Source organism: Phacochoerus africanus, chromosome 2, assembly GCF_016906955.1.
Source record: "Phacochoerus africanus isolate WHEZ1 chromosome 2, ROS_Pafr_v1, whole genome shotgun sequence".
NCBI lineage: Eukaryota > Metazoa > Chordata > Mammalia > Artiodactyla > Suidae > Phacochoerus > Phacochoerus africanus.
This window is the reverse complement of record NC_062545.1, coordinates 219,484,096-219,495,587: the sequence shown is the minus strand read 5'-3', so window position 1 is coordinate 219,495,587 and position 11,492 is coordinate 219,484,096. Positions and strand designations below refer to the sequence as shown.

At 42.5% G+C, this 11,492-nt stretch overlaps 1 protein-coding gene across 1 annotated transcript in view; it reads right to left on the bottom strand.

Moving 5' to 3' along the window:
* Nucleotides 1-3,013: 3,013 nt before the first annotated feature.
* The window catches only part of SPATA6L (spermatogenesis associated 6 like), a 50,760-nt gene continuing 42,281 nt past the window's right edge, over nucleotides 3,014-11,492 (bottom strand). Inside the window, 3 exon segments of the mRNA XM_047767691.1 lie at nucleotides 3,014-3,267; nucleotides 7,507-7,613; nucleotides 8,873-8,966. Of these exon segments, the coding sequence (XP_047623647.1) occupies nucleotides 7,524-7,613; nucleotides 8,873-8,966 (184 nt within the window). The 3' untranslated portion in view covers nucleotides 3,014-3,267; nucleotides 7,507-7,523.

Here is an 11,492-nt window from a genome sequence, read left to right as displayed (position 1 = left end):
CAGTGCTGCCATCTCAGAGTTGAGATGACTCTTACATACACACAAAGCAATATATACGCTGTATCCCAGACATAACATATGCTGTATCCCTCCTGCCTGCCTGGCCTTGGAGAGGCAAAGCCAGGGTCCCTGCAGACAGCAAATAAATGAGCCCCAGCAGGTGATTCTCATGGTGAGTAATGAGGAGGGTTGATATGGGCTACAGGGTGCTTTTAAAATAAAGGTAAGAAAAAAAGGAAATACATATATATATCTTTATAAATATAAAAATATGTACTTACAGGGTTACTGCAGGATCTCTAAGGATACAGAATCCCGACGGGAAATTTCAGACTACTGAAGAAGCTCCAACAAGCCAGCCAGTTATTTGCACCCGGGAAAAGCACTTGTCCTAGGCATGACCCTGTTTTTGCTAAATTTCCTAGTTTTGATGGTGAACAATCAAGCATTGGCTTTTTCCTTTGATGAACAGAGTAACTAAGGCCGCCCCTAGACCCCCGGTGGAGGGGCCTGGGGAGCAGACTCAAGGAGCCAAGGTCTGCAGCTCTGCTCAGTGTCACCAGGTTCTCAGTAAATAGGAAGAGAGGAGGGGGTTCCCTCCAAGACCTGCAGGTCCCCAGGGAGGGCTGAGATGGGACCCCATCCAGGGAAGGACAGCAGTCCCATTAAACAGTGCTAGTAGGTTCATGGGTCACAATGGATTAGAGGGCATGTCATTTTCTTGGGCTTCCCTCAGAGAGGTCAAGGGGTTCCTTTAATGGAACTAATTGAGCACAGCCATGACCATTAATAAGGGCGGCCAGGCACTTAGTGGCTACGTGAACAGGCACATATATCCCATCAGTCCTCTCCAGTTATACATTTAAAACTGACCAACCTCTTTTATGTTAAACATATCATGTACACCTACACTTTTTTAAATCTTATTTATAATTCAGGGTCTACAGGCTTCAGCTAACTTTGGGCCAGTCAGGTGACCACAGGGACATGATGACTTCCTTGTATGGTGACTTTTGCTTGGAGGGCCCAGACTCCATGAAGGAGCTTCCCCAGGAGCCTCTGTAAACCCAAACCCTGTGAAACATGCTGATAAAATGTTGTCCAGGCTTTGACAGACCTGCAACTGTGAAAGTCAAAGAAAGGAATAATAAATTGAAGCGAGACAGGTGGGAATTTTTATTAACATTTAATGACATAGATCTTCCCAACGTAATCTGAGACTCAATACATCACAAAATTATATGTTACTATATACTCCAAAAGCACAGTCCTGCTGCAGTTCTGGCCCCAACATAATTCCTCAAAACCAAAATAACTCCTTGAGAAATAAAAAGGTATAATAAGAATAACTTAAATAATAGAGTTATCAGATCAGAAAGTGAACAAAAGACAGATTGATTTGTGAAGTGAAAAAAAAATTTTTAAATAAAAATGAGCATTTAAGATCTTATCCCTAATCTGAATTAAGAAGTTATGCTCAAACTATTAAAAACACTGAACAGTGAGTATCACAATGTGTATGTGAACAATAACTGACAGAAGACACTAATTCATCAGAGCTGACCTCCTTCAGCTGCTCATATCCTTCTTCCCAAGTGGCCCTTTTCTGAGAATTGTACCATAGTCTTTTTGTCTTTTTTTAGGGCTGCACTGGTGGCATAATGAGGTTCCCAGGCTAAGGGTCTAATTGGAGCTGCAGCCGCCAGCCTACACCACAGCCACAGCAACACCAGATCTGAGCCTTGTCCGCGACCTACACCACAGCTCGTAGCAATGCTGGATCCTAAACCCACTGATCATGGCCAGGGATTGAACCTGTGTCCTCATAGATACTAGTCAGATTCATTTCCACTGAGCCATGACGGGAACTCCTGTACCATAGTCTTAATGCCATAACAGTATTTTTCATTTATTGAAGACTACTTAGACATCAAAATAACAAATTGACAACTATAGTTTCAAACACACTGAGAACATATACACAGGTATCATTTAAGCATATTGTCTGTTTTTCAAAAGTAGAATGCTTGTTGTGCTATATACTTTTATTGGGCTGAAATTCTGAGAAGGGGATAAATGTTTTATTTTTGCTTTTGGAATTTTTTCTCCTTTAATTTTTAATTTAGTTTTCCTAATTCACTTAATGAACCAGTCTTCTGTGAGAAAACTTGATTCTCAGTGAATCTTGTGAAAAGTGAAGAGTTTGGGGATGGTAGGAGGAAAGTGCTCAGATTATAATGTGAAGGAAAGACAAAGGTTTCCTTTTTCAGGCCCCCTCTTTTCTGGGGCTCTAGCCATGAAGACAAATGTCCACTTCAACCCATCCCCATCTTCTTCTTGTTCCTCAACCTGAGTAAGCATTTCATAAAGGTCTTCTAAATAATTTTGGCAGCCGTATCTGCCAAACTTAGCATAGTTCTTTCAGAGCAACATTTGAAGGTTTTGTTCCTCATATAAATTTATTAAGAAGTGCTGGAGGGAAAGGAGGGGTGTTGACAGAAGGAGTAGTTTAAACTACAGTCCAAAGAAGTCAGCCTCCTCCTACAAACAGATCACAGACATTTGTAAACCCTTAAAACAAGATCTGAATTCTCCAGAAGTAACATTCCCTTCCTAGGTTTTCAGTGCATTCCATGTAAATCAAGCCTACTGCTAAAAAGCAAACAAACAGCCACACACACACACACACACACACACACACACACACACAGATTTACCAAAAATGGAAAATAAGGGTGACAGTCTTTTTCTAGAAGATACCTCAGGTTATTCCTCTAAATAGCAACTTCCTCAAGTTCATGGAAAATGTTAAGAAGAAAGGGAAGGGAAGGAAATAGAGGTGGGGGAGTGGTGAGGGAGAGAGAGAAGGAGGAAAGAGGGAAAAAAAGAACTTTTCAAGAACACACTCACTGCCAAAAATCACCTGAAACACCTGAACACCTTAAAAGGCTTCTTGACGTTTTCATCAGAATTCTAAGACATGCTTTCCAAATGAAAAAGCACCTGCCACCCAACTATTTTTATTTTTATTTCAAGCCCCAAACAAACATACAAATAAACTAAAACACAAATTTCCCAGCTTAACAAGAAAATATGAGCCCCAAACAGCGAACACTTTAATCACTGACTCTTACCTGGGGACAAAAGACTGGGTACAGGTTTGATTTAAAGGGAGACAGACACTGGTGATACGATATACAGAACAAAAATTGTTGTTGACTCGATGAGTGAGTTCATGATGCTCCTCCAGTTTTCATTCCATTTCCCCTATGAAATTTGAAGAAATTTCACACACTACATGTGATACTGAGAAAAAGGCAATCAATCAACCCAACCAAAGAGAAGGTGATTTCGCTCTATCCTAGGCTTGGCATGTAGCTCTTCCTTGGGACCACCTCTACATTCCCAGTGCAGAATAAGGCAACACTAGGTAAGCAAGACAAACACTTGTGTGACCTTGGGTAAGTTACCTGGCTTCTTTGTATAATATCAGGATGATGACAAGCAGAGTATCTACCTCTTAGTATTATTCTAAGGAATTAGTACTGTCCTTAGCACATAATAAACGTGTGGAAACTGCTAGGTGTTAGTGAGCTGAACTGTTAAACATGCCCAAATCACTTCTATTACAAGGAGAAATTATTTTTGAGAATGAAGGGGGTCAATATAGGATGTGGGGGTGTCCTGAGTCCCCCATCCTCAAGGTACTTGCAGACTACTGTGGAGATTCTCAGTCCTAAAGAGGCATCAGTATCTCCTGCAGAACCTTTACAGAAATATCAAAGCCAGGTACCACCTGCAGAGATTCCAATGAATTGGTCTAGAGTGAGACCCAGGCACAGTGTTTTTCAAAGCTCTCCAGGTGTTTATAATGCTCACTGAAAATTTCTGACCCAGAAATCTGCCTTGTGATTTGGTTGCACAATCACTGCCTGTGTAGTCTGTCAGTCTTTGACAGGACCAGGAGCTCCTAGGATGAAGGGAGGTGTGTCGTTACCCATTGTGTTGATCCCTCCAGCCACCAAATGACAAATCCCTTAGAAGATGGTGACCAAATCAGAAAAGGGAGGGCCCCTAAGGTTGGAGCTTGGCATCTCTAGGCTGGTTTGCCTTTTGCTTTGGTTCTAACAGAGATGAAGGGGCCCCTGTAGGAAAAAGTAAAATTGTTTTTGCCTGTCCAGCAGAGAGGGGTGAGGTTGGAAGCCACACCAGGCACTACCTTGGGAGGTGGAGCCTTAATGAGCTATGACAATCAGAAACTGAGACAGGCTGGAACCTGGGTCATGGGACCCTTTGCTATAATACCTGCACCTGGATAAATGTCCCCTAAAGCAATAAAATTCAAAGAAACTATAACGGACTAAAAATAACTATGTGCATGCACAATTGGGGCAAATTATAGACAACAAGATACAAAAAGACCAAAGATCCAACTGCCACTTCTAAAGAGCCAGAGCAAAAACAGGGTATCTGGAGTAACAGCAGGATACTCTGCATAACCCCTTACACAAAACACCACCAAAGGGGTGCAAACCACCTAAGCCACCACCCAACCCAACCCCTAGACCCACCCTAACCCCACCCTATATAAGGAACCAGCTCACCCTCCCCGGGAGTGAGCAAGGGAAAATGTGACTTTTTTTCACTTCTTCCTGCTGTAGCAGGGAGCTGCCAATAAAGCCTTAGCCTGAATTTCTTTTCTGGCCTCTTACCAACTTTTATTGATTAAGGGAGGCCAAAAACCCTGGCTGGTAACAAAAGCAGCATTTTAATTTTCTTTTCTTTTCTTGGTTTATTTCCTTTTTGATATTCTTTAATTTTCAAAAAGTTTCTGTGCTACAATTCTTGTCTGCGTCTGAGGACGTCTGGGCCTGGGCTCCTTGCCCTGCTCCAAGTTGGGAGCATTACATGTGGACGAGCAGGCCGGCCATGGTGGTGGCCTCTGGGATCACAGAAGCTGCTCAGAGGGATGGAACACTTGTGGCCCAGAGCTGGTGCCATCTGGTCAGTCTCCCCTCCCTTCTCAGAGACTTCCCTCCCATCCTCTGCCCCCTTCTTGGGAGAGTTTTCTTAAGAAAAACCAACTATAATCCAAGGCTGAAGGAATGACGTCCTCAATGGAGGCATGTGGAGGAGCAGAGGGCTTGAGGCTGCCTGAGTGACCAGCAGGTTTCACAGAGGAGGCAAAGGGAGCCCAACCTTGAAAGTGGAATCTCAGTGAGCACACACCAGACTTAGACAGTCAGCTGTCAGTAAGGACCATGACACAGACAATAATGACCCCCAGGAGAACTAAGGATAATCTGTTTTTGGCGGGGGGAGGGGTTCATGGGAGTTTTGTTTTGGTAAAATTCACATAACATAAAATTCACCATCTTAAAATATACAAAGGATAATCTATTTTATACCCAAAGTACCAAGGCCCAAACCATCCTGAATAAAGAGAAATAAATGTATTCCAACACCTTCCACACACTCCCTAGTCACACAATTGGACTCACTGTTTCTAGTCCAAGCAGCCAGGAGATAGGGACAAGGAGTAGAAACCTGCTGGATCTTCTCCCAAATGCTCCTCTCCAGGGCTGTCTTCTCAGTGCATAGGGGTGACTCTAGTTGTCCCCTATTAGCTGCTAGACCCTGCTTGTTTGGATCTTCCCTAAATTCACCAAGAACTCAATATCTTTCTATCCAATGCCCCGTTTGCTTAACATGAGCCAAAGTCACCTGGGTTCTTTACACCATGAAAACTTTCACTAACACAGTCCTTCAGAACCCTAGCCTCACCAGGAGTCCATGACTCAAATGGGGTCTGGAAGAGATGGTATGGAGAGCTTTCAGCGAAGGCATATGAACATATTCCAAACCACTGGGTGGGAACTCATGTTATAAAGGAAACCTATTTCCTAAGATAGAATTTACTAATTTTTTTTCTTACCTTCTCTCTAACCCCTTACATCACAACCCACGTATCAGCTGGTTCAGGGCTTTATGTAACTTGATGTTAGCCATGATGAAAGTTAACACAATTTGACATTTGGTAATCATGTGGGCCACGTTCCCCAGGTGGTAATTATGTGGGCTGTGTTCTGTACAACCACCTAATAAATGCCCAGATGACTATGTTGGCGACCGGCGCTTAGGTGGCCCAGAATCATCCTTTAATCTACCAAGCAGAACGTTCTAAGGTAGAAGCCTACAAAATGGGAAATTACTGAGCTGTCCTCCACATTCCTTTGTCTGAAGGCAGGGAATCCTGGGCATTCCTGGACAAGGTGACTTGTGACACACTCCCTTATTGTTTAAAAAGAGCTATAATTATTTCAGTGTTGCTAGAATGAGGGACTACATGGTACAACACCACAGGACTTTCATGCGGGATATTCAAGAGCAACATCCATGAGCTCTGCTCGGGTTCCAAAGGGCGCCACTCTGCATTTCTCCTCAGGGTTCTAGTACATACTCTAGGTGTATGGAACAGTGGAATGTAATGGTTAAAAGCATGGTCACTGAAGCCAGATTACCTGGGTTCAGTGACCATGTTACCTTGAGCAAGGTACCTAACCTCTCCTTATCTGTAAAATGGAACCCATGATAGGACCTACTTCATAGTTCGTAGGGTTGTCGTGATAATTAAATATTAACTCATTTAATACAAGTGAAGTATTTGGGCTAGTTCCTGGCACTCAGGAAGCAGTTAACGAGGAAGAGCTATTTTTATCTTGTGCCTGGGTAGGATCGGAAAGAAGAGAAAACCTGAGAAATGAGGACAGCCCACAGTGTGACCAACTTCTTACCACATATCTGAATTTGAGAGTTGCCTCATCACCTCATTCAACAGTCACTCAAAAAATATTTACTGAGCACCAACCACAGTGGAAGGTCATCTGATGCAAGGGTGGTGACAGGGCAGGGGGGGGAGCAGTTAGGTTCTTATTTAGGGCACGTGGTTTAGTTCACCTAGGTTAAATGGGATCCCATTGTAATGCTGGCTGTAAAATAGTGAGCAGGACAACAGAGGCCCTGACCTCGGGAAGGTTTGTGATCAAGTAGAAGGGACAGATTTTTAAACAACTGACCCACATAAAAATATAACAAGCTGTGTCATACTTTACAGAAGAAAAATACAGGGTGCTAAAAGGTGTATGTACCTCAGAGAAGGAGGGAATGCCATGGAAAGTCATGAGACTTGCGGATAAACAGAAGAGATCCAAACAGGATCAAGAAAAAGTATTCCAGGCAGAAAGCACATGCAGAGGCCCCAGAGCAGGAAAGAACTTGTGTTCGAGGAGCTGAAAGAAGGGCCATTATGTAAGGGGAGAGAGAGAGAGAGAAGGGTATAAGAGGAGGCAAGATTGCTGGCAGATCAATATTATATCGTGTGAAGGAAGAACGTGGTTCTTATCTCCTCCTCAAGTTCTGTCCACCACATCTTCTAGTTACTTCATATTGACAGATGGAAACTGAAATTATTTTAACAAATCAAGAAAAGGCATTTAAGCTGCTTACTTATGTAGGACAGCAGCTTAAAAAAATCTCTGCTCATGCACTGGGTATTTCTTCAGAGGGTAGCTTGGTCTTTCAAGGATATAATTTACTTCAGAGATGGAGTCTTCCTAGGTACAACAAAAACAAATCCAGCAATCAGATTACTCATAATATAATCTAGATCAATGATATCCAGATGTATAGTTTTGCATTTTAAAGGCCTATGAATCCCATATACACCATATGTATTCTGTTCATGATACATGTGTGTAGGTAGATACTATTTCTTTTTTTCTCCCTCCTTCGTTCCTTCCTTCCTTCCCTTCCTTCTTTCTCTCTCCCTTTCTTTCTTCCTTTCCTCTCTCTTCCTTTCTTCTTTCTTTCCTCTCTCTTCCTTTCTTCTTTCTTTCCTCTCTCTTCCTTTCTTTCTTCTTTCTTTCCTCTCTCTTCCTCACTCCCACTCTCCCTCCCTCCTCCCTCCCTTCCTTTCTTTTTACATTTTACAGGGATTCCCTACTGAAACGATTGAGAATTAACAAAGTAAAGCAAATGACTTTGCAGAGTGGCAATAAGGTAATTCACCATCCTGGTGATGAGAGTAATCAATATTCATTTTTAAGTATGATCCTACAAATCTAAGATATGCCAGCATTTAAAAGTCACGATGACCAATTCAACTACAAAGCATGGTGAAATCCAACCACGAGGGGTCACTGTTAACCTTCCATTTGAATTATTTTGAACTGCTGATAGATCACAGCTAACAGCTGCACATCTTCGGTAGACAAAGTACTGGGTGTATGTTTCTATGGGTCAGAAACACTCCCCTCGCCCCCATAAAAGTCAAACTGTCAAAACACACCAGTATGACTGGGTCACTTTTCTGTACCGCAGAAGTAGACACAACACTGTAAATCAACTACAATTTTTAAAAACCTTATTAACTTTATGGAAAACTTTCTTCCATGTTCAGAGCTCACACAGACCACACACTTCCCTAGATTCTTCCCTGGACTGGGATTCCTGTCCAGAGAGGAAGGGAATGACCTTTGAGCCGATCAGACGCTCTTCCCTAAGTGCTTTGAAAGGACCATGCTCCCTCCTGCTGAAAGAACTTTGCTAGCTCCACTCTCTGCTCTGAAGTAGCTGCTACTCATCGCTCATATTGAAACTCCATTATCTCCTCCTTCCTGACCTGACTGCCAACTAAAGCAAATACTCCCTTTCATATACTTTCAGGATACCATGTACCTGCCTTGATGAGTGGCACAATTTTACATTTATTTCTGTGGTTACTTGATTAATGTCTGCCTCCTCCACTAGACCTTAAGACCCAGTTTCTATATTACTTCGTCAGCAGAGATCTAATTTCATCAGAAGCTCTGACCTTGCTCAGGTGTTGCCGAGCTCTGTGCGATGTCAAAAGGCTGCAAACCCTTTCATGGATCTTCTTCCCTGTGGACAGGGACCCAGGGTGGAACCTGCTCAACAGAGTAAACAGGGTGAAGTATTATGAAGCTGATAAAAAGGATACTTAGAGTACACAACAGTAAGGGTTGATATTTATAACTTAATAGTGAGAAAAAAGCAACAACATGCAAAATAGTGTACATAGGATGATTTCAATGTCTTTATTAAACCTATGCATACGAAAAACATTGGAAATAAAAACAATGAAGATGCTAAAAATACTCTGCATCTGAGTGTTTGATTCTTTTCTTGTTGGTACTTTACTCTGTATTTTTAAATAGTTCTCTAAAGAGCAAATTTTGCTTTAACATTCAAAAATTTAATCCAAAAAACAAAATTTTTTCTTCCTTTTGAGCCACCTCATAGCATATGCAGTTCCAAGGCCAGGGATCAGATCTCAGCGACAGCTACAACCTAACCCACAGCTGCGGCAACAATGGATCCTTAACCCACTGAGCAAGGCCAGGGATCAAACTTGCATCCTCATGGATACTAGTTCCCACAATGGGAACTCCCCGCAAATTTTTAATACAATTTTTTTTTTTTTGCTTTTTTAAAGAGCCACAAGTGTGGCATATAAAAGTTCCCAAGGTAGGGGTTGAATCAGAGCTGCAGCTGCTGGCCTATGCCACAGTCACAGCAATGCCAGATCCAAGTTGTGTCTGCAACCTACACTGCAGGTCACGGCAACAATGGACCCTTAACCCACTGAGCATGGCAGGGATCGAACTTGTGTCTTCGTGGATACTAGTCTGGTCCGTTACCACTGAGCCACAATGGGAACTCCTTAATACAAAATTTAATCCCATCTGTTTTCCACCATGAGGATTTTAGATCTCACTTACTTTAGGCCACCTAGACCCAAACTTAACCACAGGTCTTATGGTGTTTTTCAATTCCTCAAACATGAAGAATTTTCTCCCTTCCACGCGTATTTCCCAGCACTGCTCTCTCAGCCTAGAATGCTGCCACCCTAAACCCCATCCCTACTCGTGTGGACTCCTATTCACCCTTCAGAGTTCGGTTCAGTTATTGATTTTTTAGGACAGTCCTTCTTGAGCACCCTCCTGTAGAGTAATAAACAAAATAAGCTTCCTTATTTTATGCTCTTGGAGTCCATTCACCCATCATATGGAGGAACAGAAGCTGGTGACTACCAGAAATCCTTGAGCTTGTCTTACAGAAGATAAGGAAATAGCTTGTTAAAAACCCCTCTGCTTGCAAACTGTGTTTACTGATTAAGCTTGCTTTACTTTTTTAATTTTTGAGTTTTTCCCTTTAATTGTGTATCTTCCAAGCTTCACACAGCCTAGTGCAATATATCTCAACACTTTAATCACCCCTATAGATAAGAGATAAGGTCACTATAGTAATGGGAGCTTGTTTCCAAGAACTTGGGAGTTGGCTCCTGTCCAGTTTAAGGTAGCTAAGACTGGCTGGGACCACTGACCCTAACACTGGGTCTGCATAGGTGTCCAATAAATAATTTTTTAACATCAGAAGATCAAAAACTCTACCCTCAGATCATGCTAAGTAACTCCATGTTTGAACATGCCTCCCACAAAGAAGCATGTAACCTGTATATACCTGTGCAAAGAACAGATTACTTCACCTTTTCCCTACCTCCAATCACCTTTCCCCATGCCTAAGACAGCCCTGCTTCTTTACCCCATAAATATCTCAAGCCTCTTGCATTTGGGGAGGTCGATCTGAGACTTGTCTTGTCTCACTTGGCTGTCTTGTGAATAAACTCTTTCTCTGCCACAGACCTCAGCATCTCAGCATTTGGCTTGCTGTGCGTAGAGCAAACGAATCTGGTTCAGTAATAGTAACATCTAGAGTTCCAGGGCCTACCTCGGTGATCACACTGAGATCAATGGGAAATAGATTCTTCCTCAAGGACAGAAAGGGATATCCTTCATTCAGAACAGTTGCCTTAACAATATTATCTTTGGTGCCACTTCCCCAGAGGTTAAGGTGACCAACTATCCAGGACGGTCTTGGGCAAATCAGATGGTCTTTGTGTGTACATGTTATTCATTGTCACTGATCATTGCCTTATTTACAAATTCATAGTCCAATTATTTCCAAACTTACCAGTTTAGAGTGACTTCGGGCACATAGAATTTGCTGACCCATCATAGATAAGTGATTAAATCTCTGATCTGCAGCCAGAGTCATCATTCTACCATCAACTGTGCAAATTCCTGTGACTGAACTTGCAAAAGCTTCCCACTGCTTTCCAACTGAGCCTAAATTCCTTAGCTTGGTTTCCACAAGCTCTCTTAGACTCTCAGCCTTGCCCACCACTATTTCCCCAAGGCTGTTCTAATTTCTAGAAGCTGACAGCACCCTTTGCCTTCCCACCTCCCATCCCTCCCCTGCATTAACCCTATCACAATCTAATCCCCCCTCCCTCCAGATCCACATGAAAATGCCACCTCCTCCATGAAACATTCTAGAGTACCCTCCTTCTCCTTTACACTCTGAGAGCATTTGGTCTGTACTGTTCTCAAAGTTCTGCCTTGTAGAAAGCT